We start from the raw sequence: 18,626 nt of genomic DNA, 5'->3' as shown, positions 1-18,626 counted from the left end.
CAGCGAACGTGAAGCTCCTGAGAAAGGATTGGAGAGGCAGGAGGCCAGAGCATCAAAGGCCCCTGACGGAAAGATCCCCACAGTTTGGGAACTTTTTCTTCCCTTGAGCACACAGGATTCCTCAATTTAAAAACCAGCTCAGATCTTGATGGAGGGAACCGTTTAACTTAGATGTAATGCGATCTCTTTTTTAAAGTCCCCAGGATGGACATCACAACACTTTGGCATGCGTCTCAGTATGGAGCGCTACAAAGATTATCTATCAAGTGTCAGTAGAGATCCTGAGTTCCAAGGTGATGGGAGTGGAAAGGCTCTGCATATTATAAGCCTTTAGAGACTAGAAGAGCCTTTGAGTGGCAATTAGTCTTGTTTGTTTTCTTCCTCTGCGTCTCCCCAACTCCTTGTTCTACATCTTGTTTGGAGCCTCACACTTGTTTAGTAGTGTGTGTGTGTGTGTGTGTGTGTGTGTGTACACTGTGTATCTTCCCTCTCCTACTCAAAAGTAAGCAACTTGAGGCAAAGGCTAATGGATCTCCTAGGACAGCCATGCATGGCTACAGGGGTAGGGTAGGGGCTACAGTGCTTTTTAAGTTTCACTGGAACGGAATGACGGAGAACGGAGATTTGTCTGTGATTGCCAGAGACCCAGAGACCAGGGTACCCAGGTGAACCCCAGAGTACCCAGGTGAACCCCACCTGCCATCATTCAGGTGGCGCTGCACAAACACATCTAGGCAGAGCAGCTCATCAACTCAGACCAAGATGAAAAACAACTTCCTTTACTTTCCTTACCAACTTCATGTGTTGGGGCCCCTCAGCTCCCGGATCCCACGGCACTCTGTGGATGGTTGGTCACATGGGCTCAGCCTCATCCTGAGGGACTACATTCCTATGATTTCTCCCGCTCACCACGCCCCCTCCCTCCCCTGGCCTAGGAGATCTCCATGTACTGTGGACAGCAGGGTGCTTTCTTTGGCTGGGCCCATTTTCTCCTCAATCCATGCTTTATGCTTTCTATTTCCCACTGTCTGTGCATTCTCTTTTCCAGTTCCCGCATGGGTTAGACTTGAAATTTAATAGCTGGAAAGAGATCCTCTGTCCTTTCTCCCTCTGCTACCATTGTGAGGCAATGAGCTAAGACTAGCTTAGCAACGTGAATGGGAGGAAGAATACAGAGAAAATGTCATTAGTTGTCAAGGAGTCAGCTGTGAGTGCTGGCAAATACACAGAAACATCACAACACTGCTCAGTCCTGCGCGCCACCTTCACGAGGGTTGCTAGGCTTGAGTCTGCTGCCGCCGCCATTGTGTATCTTGAGAGTCTTCCAACCCAGGAGAGCTCATCTCCCAGAAACATATTAGACAATATTCTGTTGTTAGACATACGATTTTCAGTGCTTAGTTTTTGAAGTAGCTCCCAAGCCAGTCTTTCCGTCTGAAAGCTCCACTGAGACGTGCCCGCGATGGATGCTGAGGCTGGGGTTTGAAATACTGGTGCCATATCTTCCAGGATCATAGCAACATGTAAACCACTACCATCTGACAAACTGATGTATGGGTGGCGATAGAGCACAGAAAATTCCAGACTATGAATGAATGTTCCTAAACAGTATCTGACATTTTCCCTCTGTCATGTACACTTTGTAAGAGTTTTCTTTGAGATGTAATCCACCTGCCTACCATACATTCACCCATTCAGAGTGTACAAGTCAATGGTGTGTGATTCAAGCACCACAACAGGCAGTTTTAGAACATTTTCATTGTCTCAAAAAAGTAATTCTGCATCCTTTCGCTCTGACTCTCTACACCAGCTCCTTGCCCTGGTGGATGCATTCCAGTGGAGCTTCCAGACGAAGACAAACTAGGAAGAAGAGCGTGTAAGTGGCCAATAAAAACCCTGTGACTCGTAGTGAGACACTAGATGATCGCCACAGGTCGGAAGGCACTCAAAATGGGCCTGAGGAGCAGCTGCCTCCACAAAGTAGATTCGACCTGAGTGACATGGATAGACCAGTGTTTCAGGACCTTCATCAACAAATATCCATTAGTGATCAGGATGTAGAATGTATAAAAGGTGAATCTAGGAAAATTGAAAATCATCAAAAAGGAATTAAGTACTTGAAGATGACATCGTCGGCACGAGTGAATTAAAATGGACTGATACTGATTTTTTGAGTTAGATAATCATATGGTCTTCTATGTTAGGGATGACAAATTGAAGAGTAAGGGCATGGCACCACTGTGAAAAACAAACAAACAAACAAACAAACCAAGATCTATGCCGAAGTACAATGCGGTCAGTGATAAGATCGTATCTGTCATGGTTAAATTGTATGCAATTGTGGCTGGCTCCTGATTCTCAGTGCTTTGGCAGTTATGCAATGGTACACATTGGCAGTTATGTAATGACATAATTTGGTAAGTTTCAAGTGTGATAATGTAATCATGCTCTATGACATGATCTGATATGACCAGAAAACCAGTTGTAAGGGGAATTTTACTCGAGAGTTTGGCTTACATCCAATATATATGGACATTCTGGCAAACCTCTCCCACTATCTCTGGATTCTGTGCCTAACTCATCACAATCTGGCCTCTAGTTCTTGGGATTCCTCAGTGTCCTTAGCCTTTGGGGCAGCAGCTTGGGTGTCTGCCTGCTTCTCTTGGACTTACAAACCCCTGCAGCTCTGAATCAGGAAATGCCTCCCAACTGCTGCCTGACTACCCGACTTCCAACTTGCCATCCTCTTGAGTGTAGAGAGAAAGAAAAAGAAACTAAAAAATGTATGAAGCAAAAGAATTGAATGGAAGACTTCAAAAAGTGACTCAAGAAGATAACGTTAGAGACCGAGACAGAAAACCAAAGGGATAAAACATGCTCAACATTTCTCAATCTGAAAGAATTGGAGAAAAAACTCTAGCCTCTAGCTGTAAGATGGTAGGATTCTATGAGGAAAATAATAAGAATGAAGGAAGAATCAAAACATGATGGAAGGAACACAAGAGTCACTCTGTCAAAAAGAATTGATTGGTATCCAATCATTTTAGGAGGGAGCGTACGTTCAAGCGCTGATGGAACTGAAGGAAGCGGCCCAAGTCTCATGAAAGGAATTGGTGAAAAACAACACACCAGGAAGGAATGGAATACATATTGATGTTTCAATAAACACATGCAAAACTGCAAACACTCAAATATACTAAGGAAATTGGAAGACAGCCCATCAACTGGAAGAGATTCGTATTCTCATTCCAAAGAAAGGTGATCCAATAGAATTAGAAAATCATCAAACATTATCATTATCATCACCTACCCATACAATTTTACTATTGTTCAAAAACAGTTGCAGCAGTACATTGGCAAGGAGATGCAAGAAATTCAAGCCAATTCAGACGAGGGCATGGAACAAGGGCTATCCCAGTTGATGTCAGACAAATCTTGGCTAGAAGCAGTTAATTCGGAAAACAGGTTTACTGGTGTCTCATTGACTGTGCAGAGACAGTTGGCCGTGTATATCATAACAAATTATAAATAACATTGTTAACAATGGGAATTCCAGAATGCTCCATCGTGTTCATGCAAAACCTACACAGAGATCAAGAAGCATTTGTTCAAACAGAACAAGGGAGACGGCATGATTTAATTCCGGAAAACTGTGTCAGGGCTCTGTCCTGTCACCACACTCATTCAGTCCCTGTGCTGAGCAGCTGGACCATATGAGGAAGAATGCTGCATCAGGAGGGGAGGAAGACTCATTAACAGCCTACGATGTGCAAAATCACTTGCTGAAGTCATAGAAGATTTCAAGCATTTATTCCATGATAAAGAAAACAAAAATTCTCACAGCGGAACCGGCACACAACATCATGATACATGGAGAAAAGATGGAAGCTGTCGAGGATTTAAATTTACTTGGATCCACAATCAATGTCGAAGCAGCTGCAGTCAAGAGATCAAATGACATACTTCAGTGGGAAAATCTACTACAAAGACCTCTTTAAGGTATTAAAAAGCAAAATGATTACTCTGAGGATTAAGAGGTGCCTAACCTAGCCACCCTTGCTTGCTGACAATAAGGAGGGCTTGGAGCACTTGCTGATGAAGATCAAGGACTGCAGCCTTCAGTGTAGATTATAACTCAAGGTAAGGGAAACACAAAGCCCCACAACTGGACCAATAAGTAGTATCATAATAAATGGAGAAAAGAGTGTAGTTGTCAAGGATTCTCCCTCTGGGGTCCACAGTCAGCGCGCGTGGACGCAGCAGATGTGGACCAAAAGACACTTTGCATCGGATGAATCTGCGCACAAGACCTCGTTAAAGTGTCAAAAACAAGGATGCTACTTTGAGGGCTGAGATGCGCCTGATCCAAGCCATGGTCTTTTCAATCGCCTCCAATGCACGTGAACGTTGGACATTGAATAAGGAAGACTGAAGAAGGATCGACACATTGAGGTATGGTGCTGGGCAAGAATCCTGAAAGTGCCATCCATGGACTGCCAAAGAACCAACACACCTGTCTTGGAAAAGCACAACCAGAGTGCTTCTCAGAAGCAAGGATGGTGAGATTGTGTCTCGTGTACTTGAGACAAGCTGTCAGGAGAGACCGGCATGGAGAAGGACATCATGTTGGGTAAAGGGGCAGCAACAAAGAGGAGGACCCTCGCCAAGATGGATGGACACAGTGGCTGCAGCAATGGGCTCAAACATAGGAACTGTTATGAGGACAGCATAGGACTGGGCACTTGTTCATTCTGTTGTACAAAGGGGTCGCTATGAGTTAGAACAAACAGCACCTAAGGACCACAACCAGGCACGGCATCTACAGTCACCCCATATGCTTGTGCAATCTGAACGACGGATAAAGAAGACCAAGGGCAAACTGATGCCTTTGAATGATGGTGCTGTTAAAGAATATTGAAATGACGATGGACTGCCAGAAGAAGGAACACATTTGTCTTGGGAGACGTACAGTCAGAGTGCCCATGATAAGCCAGGACGGGGAGACTTCATCTCACAAATTGTGGACAGCTTATCAGAGTGACCAGTCCCTGAAGAAGGACATCATGTTTGGGAAAGTAGAGAGTTCGTGAAAAAGAGGAAGGCACTTAATGAGATGGTCTGACCCAGGGGCTTACATGTAACCATGGGTGTGGAAGGACACAGTGTTTCAAATTGCTGTACATGGGCTTGCCATCAGTGGGACACACTAGATGGTACCTGACAACAGAACAACAATTCAGCTTTCTGTTCAGTCTGTGCTTTTCGCGAGCCTTTGTCTGCAGAAGAGCTCGCTTTGCTTGTAGTCCACAGTGAACAGTGGAAGAGTTCTGTATACTTCACTGATTTGGAGCATTTCACACCCATCCTTATGGTAATTTATGATCAGTCAGATGGACCGCATCACAATCCAGATGAGCAAATAAGATTTCCATAGTAATTCAATCACATGCATATGTAATAACTCTTTTAACTGTGTATCTTTCAATGTGTATATTTCCATCAAACAAGACAATAAATTAAAATTTCACCTATTAATAATGATTTGAGCACTGTCAAGAACTATGGAGTCTCTGGGCACAGCTGAAATTTCCTAACGAAGAATACAAAATCAAACAACTGGCAAGTTTGGCAACAAGCTGCCTCCCAACAGGCTTGCTATAGTCATGATATTTTAGTTGTATATGATCTTAAAATACTGTGACAATAAAGACAACAAAACCCAACCCCATTGCCATCAAGTCCATTCTAACTCATGGCGATCCTATAGGACAGAGTCTGTGAGTCTGGGTGGACTAGAGAAACTAATTAATGGACACTTACATGTATAAGAAAGAGATTTGTATACAAGAGCAATTGAACATTGAGAAAAACTCAAGCCCAGTCCAGATCAAGTCCTTAAGTCCGATATTAGTCCATATGTCCGATACTGATCTATAAAGTCCTCTTAGACTCACAAAACACATGCAATGACACAGAATGCAGAAGATCGCAGGCCAGTGGGTAGAAAGTCTTTGGATCCAGTGGCATTGGAAACATCTCAGCCCTGGCAGGAGTCTCTGCATCAGGGTGGGTCCATGTGTCTTGTGTCTCCCAGGGTGTGAGCAGAGAGTCTCCCACTTCCAAGGAGGAAATACTGGAGTTCCCAGACTCCTTAGAGAAAGACTATGCCCACACAGAAGCCTCATTGGGTATATCCTGATTGACAGGCTAGACTCCATCCCTACATGCTTAACCCTTAAACTGACAATTATATAACTACCACAGGCTTTTTCTCTTTTTTAACTATTTAAAAATACTTTTTCATGTACATTTGGTCATAGGTTTTAAACATTGTTTTATTGGCATATAATTAATATATTATGCCATTTAATCAATCATAATAAGGATAGTTGTACAGTCATCACCACAATGAATTTCACAATGTGTTCTTTCTTGTATTCAATGTTGTTGCCTCTCTACTTCTCATCTTCCGTTGTGCTTCTACTGGGAGTAGACAAACATTTGAGATGGAAAGCCAAGCCTGTCCCTCTCCATTTAAAAAGTATAGGAGATCCATAAATATATTTTTACCAACAAATGAAATCACTATTATCTGAATAATATTCTTTAAGCTTTTTCAGTTCTGCTTCAGCATTGAAAGTCGAAAGAGCCACAGATGGCCCATGAGCCAGCAGTTTACCGACCCTGGCTCTCGGCAATTGCAAGTTCAGCTACTGTCTCTATAGATCTACCTGTCTTGGATTTCATAATCAGAAGTTATACAAAATACAAACTGGAAGCAAACCAATACGCCCCCCCCAAAAAAAACCCCACAACAATGACTAGACAAAACATAGAAGAGCCTCAATCAAATAGAGAGCAGAAAATATTAAAAACGGAAACAACTTTAAGATAGGTCAAAAGGGAGATCAGATGATAAGGTCTTACATCTACCCTAACAGCATCTGCCATCGTCAACTTTCCAGTAGAGCGTGTTTATTTTCATGGAAACAGACTGCCTCGTGGTTTTCCTCTGGCATGCCTGCTGAGTTCAAGCCACTGAACTGTTGATTAGTAGTCCAGTCCTTAACCCATAACACCATTAGGGAACCTTAGATCTCAACAACGAGAAGAAAATCTTTCCTAGAGGGAAGAATGGCTTACACCCTCCGAGGATCATTGAACAAATAGCCCCGAATGATACCTGTTTTTCCTCAAGTATCTCAATCTACTGAACACTGAGGTCGGCTGCAACCCCCGGAGTTCATCATCAAGGCCAGGTCAGTAAGTCTGTGCCAGTCTCCCACAGAACTCTGGCACCGACGTTCCCTTCTGTGGAGGGGAAGCTTCCTTCCTTTCCCCATCATGGCTGTGCAAGTCATTGATGGGGCATTCTCCACATGTCCCACCCTCACCAACTAAGATGCAGTGTCTTCTTTCTTTGGCAAGTTAGCTAAATATTTGCAAAGTGACCGGTATATAGTCAATGAGTGCTGAAGATGCTGCAGGGGGTGGTTTGTGCCTGCAGGTTGACTCCAACTCACAGAGACTTTATAGGGCAGATAGCTCTGCCCCACAGAGTCGAAGGCTGTATACTTTATGGGAGCAGATTGTCAATCTTTTCTCCTCAGAGACATGGGTGGGTTCGAACCACCGCTTTTTCTATTTGCAGATGCGTGCTTATGCATTATGCTTCCTTATGAGGAGCTAATAAACTGCCAGCCTCGCTGCCATTGCCATCCAGTTGAATCTGCCTGATAGCAATCCGAGAAGGCCGCGTAGCCCTGCTCTGCAGGAGCACTGAGCCTGTTAAGTCTTACGGCAGCGACCACCTTCGTCTTTGTCCTGCGGAAACAGACCATGCGGTTAGCAGCCCGATGTTGCACCCGCTGAGCCTCCTTATAGGGAGGTAGAGGAAGGTAAAAGAGAATATGCAAATACCTATAGCTAATGAGCCAGTCTCAATATGTGCACAAATCTTCCAGCAGAGAAGTGACCATTTTAATATACAGAATGGATTAAAAAAGCCACCATTTAGTCTACTTAGGCACACATTTGCTCTCAGGACGTAACCCAGGTGTACAGTCTTTCTCCCTAATCTCATTTTACTGCCAGTCTTAGCTGTAATTTTAAAGCATTGCTGTATGGTGTAAGAAAGACTATAGTCCTCCGATCTCTGTTGGCAACATTGTCTTCTGCTGTGTTCGAAGCTCTGGTGGCATCATGATCCGCTGTTCTAAACCAGCAGCGGGTCCAAGGGAGAGGGACGAGGCTTTGTACTGCCATCAGGAGTTCCAGTCTCAGCCGCTCAGGGGGCTGTTCTACCCTGTCCCCCGGGCTCTCTGTGAAAGAGACCTGGCCCAATGGGAGTGAGCCCGTGAGTGAGCTGTGTTCGTACCATGATCCCCAGTAACTATAACTTAGCTGCTTCTCAAATTCATAACCCAGCCCTGTCGCCTTAGCGTTTTCACAGTATTTCACTCTCTCGAATTCTTCTTATGCAAGACACCTCAGAAAGAAGTCTCTAAGGAAAACGAACTTCTCCAGCATGAAGAAGCAGCTGTATGTTTTACTATATTTTTCTCTCTATTAAAGCAGAGTTCTTCGTACTCTTGTGATTATAGTGTCTGGGTTCTTCCTAAATCTGTGGCTCCAATTAGTAAAAGTGCTACAATTAAAAAAATAAAAAGAAAATGACTGCACCACTAGCTACACTACACTGTCGCACGTGGTTAATAGCACAACACTGACGAATTCAGCATAAATTAGGAACTAAAAGACCTTTTTTTTAAGTACCCATTATTTTCCAGAAGTGGGTTTCCTACCTAGTTAAATGTGTCAAGTTCACATCGATGAATAAAGTAACATTTATTTGAGGTGCTGTAACTCTGGATTTGAGAATATGCCCGAATGGTGTGAAACTGATATTATTTCATAAAGGGTGCACGAGAGCGGCTTCTGTGTACACAGACTTTTCTAAAGAAAATGCATGTATGAACAAGTGCTGCCACAGACACAGCACTTCATCGACCCGTTTCCCGGGAGTTAATCACTGACACCGTCATTCCAGACCACACGGGCCACGTTCCCTTCTCTTCGTGGGCTGAAGGAGGATGATTACTCATCTGTTGCCAAGATCCATCAGTGTGGTAAGTGATTAGTTCTTGGTGATGAGCGGCTCTGCATGGCAAATGTATATGATTATGAAGAGAAAACACACGATCGTCAAAGATGAAGGTGAAAATCTTACCCGAATCCAGAAAGTAAGCGACAGAAGAGGAAGAAGCCATAGCCTTGGACAAATGACGAGAGGAAGCCAAAGAATCCGTTGACCGACATGCAGATCAGAAGAGACTGCTTCCTTCCCACTTTGTCCGCCAGGCCTCCCCAGAAGAACGCCCCCACCATCATGCCGAGGTACACGATGCTGCCTGCAACACACAGAAAACAAAGCTTTACACACGTCAGAGGGTGGGCGTAAACCACACGTGACCTCAAAGTCACCAGGAACAGAATACACTTCAGCATTTTGCGTGAAAGGATATCTTGAAAAATATCTCCGTGCGGGCACGCTAGCCATCTCTCAAGTTAGAAAGTAGACTCTGAGCTGCATTTGGCTGTCATGACTGACTGCAAATGATGGTGGGAAATTATTGTTCTACCATCAGGCTGCTAACCGAAAGGTCGAGAGTTCGAAACCACCAGTAGCTCTGAGAAAGACAAAGCTTTCTGCTCCCATAAGTAGAGTCTTACCCTGTCCTATAGGGCCGTTTGGAGTAGGCACTGACTCAAAGGCAGTAAGTTTGGTTCAGTTTGGTACCATCTCCTCCACTGGACGACAAAATGGCCATGTCGTGTGGGGGTGTATACACTGTGGGTAGGCCTGAGGAGTCTTCATAGGAACAATCCTGTAGTTTGACTCACTAGCATGCCGTTGTTTGAATCCTTAGGATAACACCAGGACAAGAGGGGAAACCAAGTCCAAGTTCCTAGTGTAAAGTGGACCCCCAGGCTTCCTCAGGTCTCTGCTGGTAATAGATGACATCGGTCAAGGCCGGACTCAAGGACCATTCTAGAGCATTCCATGAGGTCTTTCTCCCTAATCCCTCCTGAAAACTTTGGTCCTTCTTTGGAAGTTAGGGAAAGTGGTCTTGGAAAGATACAAGTTCATTTTCAAGTGTTCGCTAACTCTGTCCACCAAAGAAGATTCTTTCTTGGTGTCGGCAGCTTAATTAAGGAGGAAGGAAATATTTGTTAATATCCTGGACAATGGCCCACTTAGCCTGGTTGGCTCTGTGGTCCTATTGGAAACAGGTGGAAAATAAGGAGCTAGGGAGATATCTTGTTGTCATTATGCATATACACTTAAAATTGTAATATGACAGCTTCTTTTAAAATACCAGATCCTCACAAATTCATCACAGAATCTTTCTCACAATGAAGTGTAAGATTGTTAGCTTAGGAATGTTTGTAAAAAATTTTTTAAAAAAAAGAAGGTTTGCCCTAATAAAATGTAAAAAAAGAAGGTTTGTAAAAGGGTATACTCTTTTTTTAGGAGACATGTTGTAATTAATAAACGAAGTTTTCTTTTATCTGAAATGCAAAATTAAATAAATCAATACTTCACCTTTCACCAAGTTTTGCTTTATCCCTCGATTCAACAAAGTACCATTCATTTTTAAGAACATGATTGATGTACACCATAGTACAACAAAGTAAGAGGCTAATAAACACATTTATTGCTTTGGACTAGCTTGGGAAATATTCCCATTTAAACACGTAACCCCCAAAGTTAGTTTTCTTTACCCACAGTGAAGAAACCACTATAAGACCCAGAAGAAAAATACGCGGCAAGGCCTCATGACAATCACATCAATACACAAGAGTACCGCTTTGCAGACACTGGGTTGCTGCGATCTACAGGGATGGCGAATGCTAAAGGACTCTTGAAACACATTCTTCTCAAGTTGATTCTGACTCATATGGATCCTACATAGCATATCCAAGGCTGCAAAAACTTTTTAATGATTCATTTTATTGGGGGCTCTTACAGCTCTTATAACAATCCATACATCCATGTGTCAAGCACACTTACGCATATGTGCTTTATCCTTGTCAAAACATTTTCTTTCTGCTTGACCCCTTGGTATCCGTTCATTTCCCCCTCCCCCACCCATCCATCCTCATGAACACTTGATGAAGTCTAAATTCTTATTTTTTTCATATCTTACACTGTCCACTGTCTCCCTCCACCTATATTTCTGTTGTTCATCACCCTGGGAGGGGCAGTTATATGTTGATCATTGTGATCAGTTGCCCTTTCGCCGGCCACCTTCCCCTTACCACATGGTATTGCTACTCCAATTATTGTTCCCAAGTGGTTTAATCTGTCCTGGATTCTATGTGTTGAGCGCTCTTATCTGTCCCAGTGTGCCACACTGAAGCTGCGCTCTTTGCTCTCCAGCAAGTGCCTCAAATCCAACCCCCTTTCTGCAAACAAAGTTGTGTCATCTGCATATGACAGGTTGTTGATGAGCCTTTCTCTAATCCTATGCCACAGTCTTCTTCATACAGTCGAATTTCTCAGCTACTTGCTAAGACTACACACTGAATAAGTATGGCGAAGTGATATGACCCTGACACACAACTTCCATGATGTAAACCACACAGTATTCTCTGGTTCTGTTTGAGTGACTGCCTCTTCGTCTATGTGCAGGATCTCTGTGAACACCAAATTCCAGTTCTCTTAAATGTTATCCATAGTTTGTTATGGTCCACACAACAGGATGTCTTTGCATAGTCAACAAAGCACCCCTGTTTATTGCAGCAATTTCTATATTAGCCAAAGGATGGAAGCAATCAAAAACTCCTACTTTAAAGAAATAGATGGAGAAACTCTGGTACATTCATTCAATGAATGTCATCCATCCTTAAAAAAAACCTGATGGGTCTGTCAAATACCTTAAGTCTTGGACAGAATTTGAGAACATTATGCTTAGCAGAATTAGTCAATCTCAAAAAGATAAACATTGTATAGCAACATTATTTTCAAGAAAAATTAAAATGGTTGTGGAAATTACATAATCTACTGTCAACTTGAGTGAAGGGGTGGAGTCCAGCCTGTCAAAAAAGTTGTAGCCAATGAGTCCTCTGTGTGGGCATGACCTTCTCCTGAGGATTCTGGGAACTCCTGTCTTCCCCTGGAGGAGACACAAACGCTCTTGCTATGAGACATTGCTGTTGACAAGCCACATGGAGCTATGCTGATGGAGGCAGAGCCCTGGAGGAAGAGACACATGGAGACCTATGCTAGTGTTGATATGCTTCCACTGCCACTGGATCCACAAGACCTTCTACCCACTGGCCTGTGATCTTCCTGCATCTGGCATCTTTGCATGTGCTGTGTGAGTCTAAAAAGGAATTTATGGACTAGTATCAGACATATGGGCTAATATCGGACTTGATCTGGACTGGGCTGGGAAGTTTTCTTGATAGAAAGTTCTCTCTTACACACATATGAGTCTCCCTAGATTTGTTTCTCTAGTCTACTCAGAATAACACAATGATTTTCACACCAAAGGATAAGACTTTAGCGACATCAACAAAGCGGTTACTGATAATCTTGCAATTCAATGTTTTTAAGAATTGAATTGTGTTCACTCAAAATTTGTGTCAACTTGACTGAATCATGAGTCTCAGTATTATGTAATTATCCTTCATTTTGTAGTTTTATGTCACAATGTCCTATGTGCTATAAATCTTAACCTCTATGATGTTAGTGAGGCAGGGTAGAGGCAGTCATGATAATGAGGGAGGGTTCAATCTATAGAATTACCTCAATCTCTTTTCAGACATGTGTTGTACTTGCCGTCCTGTTGGTTTCAACTCATTCTAGCCCTATGCATAATGGAGCAAAGCCTGGCACAGCCCCGCACCGTTTCACGATCATTCCTATGTTTAGGCCATTGTTTCAGGCTGTGTCAAACAAGGCCGGCCTTTTTTTGTTTGTTTGTTGCTGACCCTCTACTTTACCAAGTATCATATCCCTCTCCAGGGATAGGCTGTTCCTGATAACACGTCCAAAGTACACGATACAAAGTCACCATCCTCCCTTCAAGAAGCATTCTGGCAAATTTATTTATTCAAACAATTAATTTGTTCTTCTGGCAGCCCATGGTATATTTCATAGTCTTCACCAACACCCACTGGAAGCATAATCCTATCCATTCCAAACACAGATGATCCAACAGAATGTGGGTCACGTTGCTCAACCCTAAGTGCGCTTTGTAACCTTGCCTGAACAGGGCAGAGACCAGGCTAAGCCAAGAAGCTGAGGGCTAGAGAGAGGACAGCCTGTGGGCAGGCATGGAAAAGAAGAAACTGCTCTGATTGCACAACTATATCCTGAGAATTTTACATCTGAATTGTAATCTATTAACTTCTTTAATAAAGCCCATAAGCGTGGGCATCATCTGGGAGTTCTGTGTGGCCATTGCAATGACTTATCAAACCCAGGCACAGAAGTAGAAAATCGCAGGAGGTATGGTTGGTGTTAGAATAGGGTTCAAAAAGATGAGGTAGAGGCATGTCTGTCCCTTGCCTTGTTTCCATCAACCTTGGGAGCCAGAGAAGGTCAGATGCCATTGAACACAGTCAAATGGTTTTGTTTAGTCAATAAAATACTCATAACACTTATCTGGTGTTTTCTGCTTTCTACGAAGATCCACCTGATATCAGAAATGATATTCCATATTTCATGTCTTCTACTGACCATTTTTTTACTATCTTCAACAAAATTTTACTTGTGTATGATGTGAATGATATTTATTTCCACCTTCTACTGGACCATCTTTCCTGGGAACAGGCAGCAGTATGCATCCCTTCTGATCAGTTGGCCAGAGAGCTGTCTTTCAAATTTCTTGACACAGATGCATGAGCATCTCCAGAACTGCGTCAGTATCTGTCAGTTCGTGGAGCCTTGTTTTTCACCATTCTCTTCAGTGCAGCTTGGATGTTTGCCTTCAATAGCATTGGTTTTTAATCATATGAGGCCTTTTGAAATGGTTGAATGTTGACCCATTCTTTTTGATACAGTGACTCTGCATATTGCTTTTATCTTCTTTTGATACTTTCATCATCATTAATATTTTTCTCATAGACTCTTTCAATATAGAAACTGGAGGCTCAATATTATTTATTCAGTTTTTCAGCTTGAAAAATACCAGGCATGTTTTCCCATCTGGTTTTCTAAATCCAAGTCTTCACTCCCTTCATTATAACACAAAGGGGTAAACCACCCCCCCCCCAAAAAAAAACTGGAATTGTGCTGGGAAGAGTGGAGCTTTCGTAGTATGCATTTTTCTGCTAGGCGAGCATCTAGCAACTTGTGCTGGGTTAGTGCATCCAGTGGTGTCGCCTGGGAAGTTTCTCTCTGATCACACTGAATTTTTTAATAAGAACAGTTTCACTCGAACCTTGTGTTTTGTGATGGCTGATTTAAGAGAACAGTGTGGGGCTGTGAAATTTCATTTCCTACTTGGGAAAAATGCCACAGACACTGTTGTGATGTTGAACAAAGCTTACAAGGACAGCACTATGGGAGAAGCTCAAGTGTATGAGTTGTTTTCTCATTTCAAAAGAGGTGAAATGTCAATTGATGACAAACTTTGTTTAGGATATCTATCAACTGCCCAGATGGCTGAAAATGCCAACTTGTAGAACATTTGGAGTTCATGCCACCAGGTGAGGGTGTTAATCAAGTTTTCTATTTAGGGGTTGTGAAAAGATTGCGTAACTGTGTGTGACACAAAAGGCCTGATTGGTGGTAGATGGTGGGAGATGGGGGACTGTTTTTGCCTCCATGACAATGGCTCATGCAGCCATATCGGTGCACCAGTTTTTGGCAAAAAAAATCTCTCGCTTGTCCCACACATCTTACTCACCTGACCTTGCTCCATGTGACTTTTTTTCCCCTTGAATGCAGAAGGACATGGAAGGACAGTGATTTGACACAGTAGAAGAGGTGAAGAAAAAAATGAGAGGTGTTGTCAACCATCCAAACAGATGAGTTTGAAAATTTTTTCCAAGAATGGAATCACAGATTTGACAAATATAGTAAGTGTAATGGAGAGTACTTTGAAGGTGATACGTTAGCTTTGTTAAAAAAAATTAAATATATTACTTTTTAAAAAGAAGGAAAAAAAATCCATTTATTTATTTATCTATTTGTTTATTTATTTTTTTGCATACTCTTTCTACATTAATTATCCTCTGGAAATATCCTTTGAAACTCTGTTGAGCTCTTTCACGGCATCATTTTTCCCTATTTGTTTCAGCTACTCTACATCTTTTGCTAGTTTCAGGGTCTCTTCTGACATCCTCTTTGGTGTTTTTCTTTCCTTCCTATCTTTTAAGTGACCTCTTGATATATGAAATTAGTTAAACCAAGGAGCACAGTCCAGAGAGATCTACTACCACTGAGCAAACAGAGCTAAGGAGGGTTCCCTGTGCTGGAAACCCCCTAGAACCAGGAGACACCCGGAGAAAGCCTTCCCTTAGAACTGACGCTTTGAATTCAGGCTTGCAGCCTCTTAAATCATCCGAGCATCCATTTCTGTTCGTTAAAGCCGTTCACTGGTGGCATTTCTGTTTCAGCAGCACTAGATAATGAAGACAGACTTGACAAAACAATGGTTTTGTCAGAAGTCGTATAATCTAAGAAATGTTACATTTAAGTAATTCACAATTATAATTGCTGTATATTATCCCATCATACAATTGATGATAAATATTACTAAGTATTCTGTATGGTCTGGCATGGGGAGGAGGTCCATGGGAGTGACTGTGATGCTAGTGATGCCACAGGAATGGCCCTAAAGCATTTCCCAAACTGGAAAACTGTAAGGGGGCAGAATGCGATATCTTTCTCCCTCAGATCAGCTCTAATGAGTGCTCTAAGGGGGGGAGGAGGTATGTGGGAGCAGCACCGGCAGACCCAAACCTTTTCCAACTCATAGTGACCCCGTGGTACAAACTAGAACCTCCCAACAGGGTTCCCAGGGCTCTAAGTCTAACAGAAGTGGAATTCCCCACATTTCTCCCACGGGGCAGCCGATGAGGCAGAGCTACCCACCTTTGGGTTAGTAGCTGAGGACGTAAGCATTGTGTCGCCAGGGCTTCTAACGAGATTGGGAGTGGTTCCGACTCTGGCCTCTGGGAAAGTTTTACCGAGAAGACAACATCCAAGGGAAATCTATCTCCCATGACAGGTATTTTTAACCAAAGAAATGCTAATACCCTGCTTTATTTTCATGTCAACTCTGGTTAACAAGTACATTTAAGATCTAAAGGGAAAAATCTTTCATGTCTGCTTGATTAGAATTGGCAATTATACTGTGCCATTGAAAGAATGGAGCCTACCCAACAGCCTGCTGTGGCTGCTTTTGTTAGCCATTTGGTGAGTTGGCTCTCAACATGGTGACACCACACATGAGGAAACAAAACACTGCCCCGGTTTCCAGCCCCATGAGAGTTATGATCCATAGGGTTCTCATCGTCTGTTTTTTGTAAATAGATTCAAGTTTTCCTCCCTCATTCATCCTGGTCTGGAAGCTCCTCGGAAACCTATGGAAGGTGGATATGCACGAGGTCCAGGCAATCGGACCAAATCTACACCGTGGAAAGAAAGAATCCTACCACTTAACAGCTTTATTGGAGAGAAAGAAAAAAATGCAGATTACAATTAAAATGCTTATTTTTTTGATAATGTGATCTACTGAAAGTGGAAATTTGAGAGTTAGCAAAGGCAGAATGTGAATAAAACTTTAATTGCTCGAGACTACCAAGTGTGTTTCCTGGCGTGTTCGTGCTGATTTTGTCGGCATGGTCTCATCGTGTGGCATCCTTGGAAACCCAGAAGTAGCAATATAAGAAGCCAAGCTCTTGATATGCCTTCTCTGCTTACAAGTGAAGAAACTGGGGCGATGAGAAGACAGAAGTTGAAATCTGAGTGTGCAGATTCTCAGTGTCACAGGGGAGCTTGTTAGACACGCAGACTCGCAGGCTCCGCTCTAGACTTAGGTGTCTGCATTTGAACGAGATGCCCAAATTATCTGCGTGCATATTAGAGCTGGAATGTGCTTTTAGGTTAGTGTATTTGCTATCAAAATGTATAATCTTTATCTATATTTTTTACTTATGGTTTATATTTTCCTACTTTTTGGGGTCATTTTAATTGTCAATTGGGAGAAAGTGTACAGAGGAAACTAATTTTCCCTTCAGTGAATGATACACATTTTGTTTCACACCATTGGCTGCAGTCTCCTCAATGTAGCGAAACTCTTTCTAGGTCCTCCCTGGGCTCCTCATGACGAGCATCCTTCTGTCCTGAGCCTGGTGGCATAGTGGGTTATGGAGCTGCTCAAAGGTTGGCAATTAAAAACAATAGGCAGAGCCAAGAAGAGGCTTTGGACTTCCGTAAAGAGTTGCCGTCTCAGAAACCCACCGGCAGTTCTACTCTTTCCTACAGGGGCACCGGGAGTCGGAATCGACTGCATGGCAGGGAGTCCTTGGTTTGGGTCTGATGGTACCTTCCTTCCTGGGGTTACTGCTCACTCTCTAGGCCTGGCAACTGTATGGCTGAAACTTGATCCCTGGGGATCCCATTCCAGGCTGGCGGGGACAGGGAGGAAATGGAGGATAGAGAGTGATTTTGCTCCAAGGACAGGGGACCAGGAAGAATGTGTGGTGGCTGTCCTGCATGAGCCAAGCGCAAAAGAACAGACAGAGCCGTGTGTCGGTGGTTACAATGAGAGGCCTTAGCATTGATGTAAGGGGAGAAAAAGAATCGTGTTTAACCAAATTCAAGATCTTTTATCTTCCTTCCACGACCTTGAACCACTCTGAACTTTGGATCATGCAGCAACTAGGTGAGAACCAAGACTGTTAAAACAGATGGCCTGGGTCTCAATCCTCGCCCTACCTCTTAGCTGTGTAATCCTGCGTTACTTATCTCACCCATGTGTGCCAACCTCACAGGGTGCGTGAAAGATTAAAGTAAAGGAAACGCGTCCCTGTGTGAAGCACACATGTTGTGTCTTGTTCTGTGCCACGAGTCGGTTGTGACCCACAGCAGCCCTCTGTATATTACCCAATCCTGTGCCATCCTCACTGTCGCTCCAGTGACCTTGCCCAGGGAAACACAGAGGTGTCTACTAAACAATAAGCACTCTTACTCCTACCGCTGTGAGGTAAAGGGGAAAAGCGAGCCAACACAGAGGTGATGACAAGCGATGGCCGGAATTGAAGCCGAGAGATCTGAAAAGATGGAGGCCCCCCTTTCTCCTGAAGCCTTAATAGTTTATAAATAATTATTTTATCTTATCTTAAAAAAAAAGATGGAGGAAGGTGAATCGCAGCTTCTTCTTCTCAAGTTCTGGAAAGAACCCACCTGTTGAAGCACTGTAACACGGTATACTTTTGCAATCCCCAGGATATATATATATATATATATATATGTCACTTGAAACTAAATATGTAATGAATAAGATTCTCCTAAAACCAACCCTTACCCTTTTCAATGATTATTTTTAGTAGCCCCAGGTAGGAGCCTGTATGTGTTTAAACACATTTGCAGACTTTTATAAAAT

General features: G+C 43.0%; 1 protein-coding gene across 3 annotated transcripts in view; it reads right to left on the bottom strand.

The window, feature by feature from the left end:
* The window catches only part of SV2C (synaptic vesicle glycoprotein 2C), a 310,736-nt gene that overhangs the window by 142,869 nt on the left and 149,241 nt on the right, over positions 1–18,626 (bottom strand). For all 3 annotated transcript variants that reach the window (XM_075541191.1, XM_075541190.1, XM_075541192.1), the window contains exon 3: positions 9,230–9,410. In XM_075541191.1, the coding sequence (XP_075397306.1) occupies positions 9,230–9,410 (181 nt within the window). The remainder of the gene's footprint in view (positions 1–9,229; positions 9,411–18,626) is intronic.

This window comes from Tenrec ecaudatus, chromosome 2, assembly GCF_050624435.1.
Source record: "Tenrec ecaudatus isolate mTenEca1 chromosome 2, mTenEca1.hap1, whole genome shotgun sequence".
Taxonomy (NCBI): domain Eukaryota; kingdom Metazoa; phylum Chordata; class Mammalia; order Afrosoricida; family Tenrecidae; genus Tenrec; species Tenrec ecaudatus.
This window is presented reverse-complemented; position numbering and strand designations above follow the sequence as displayed.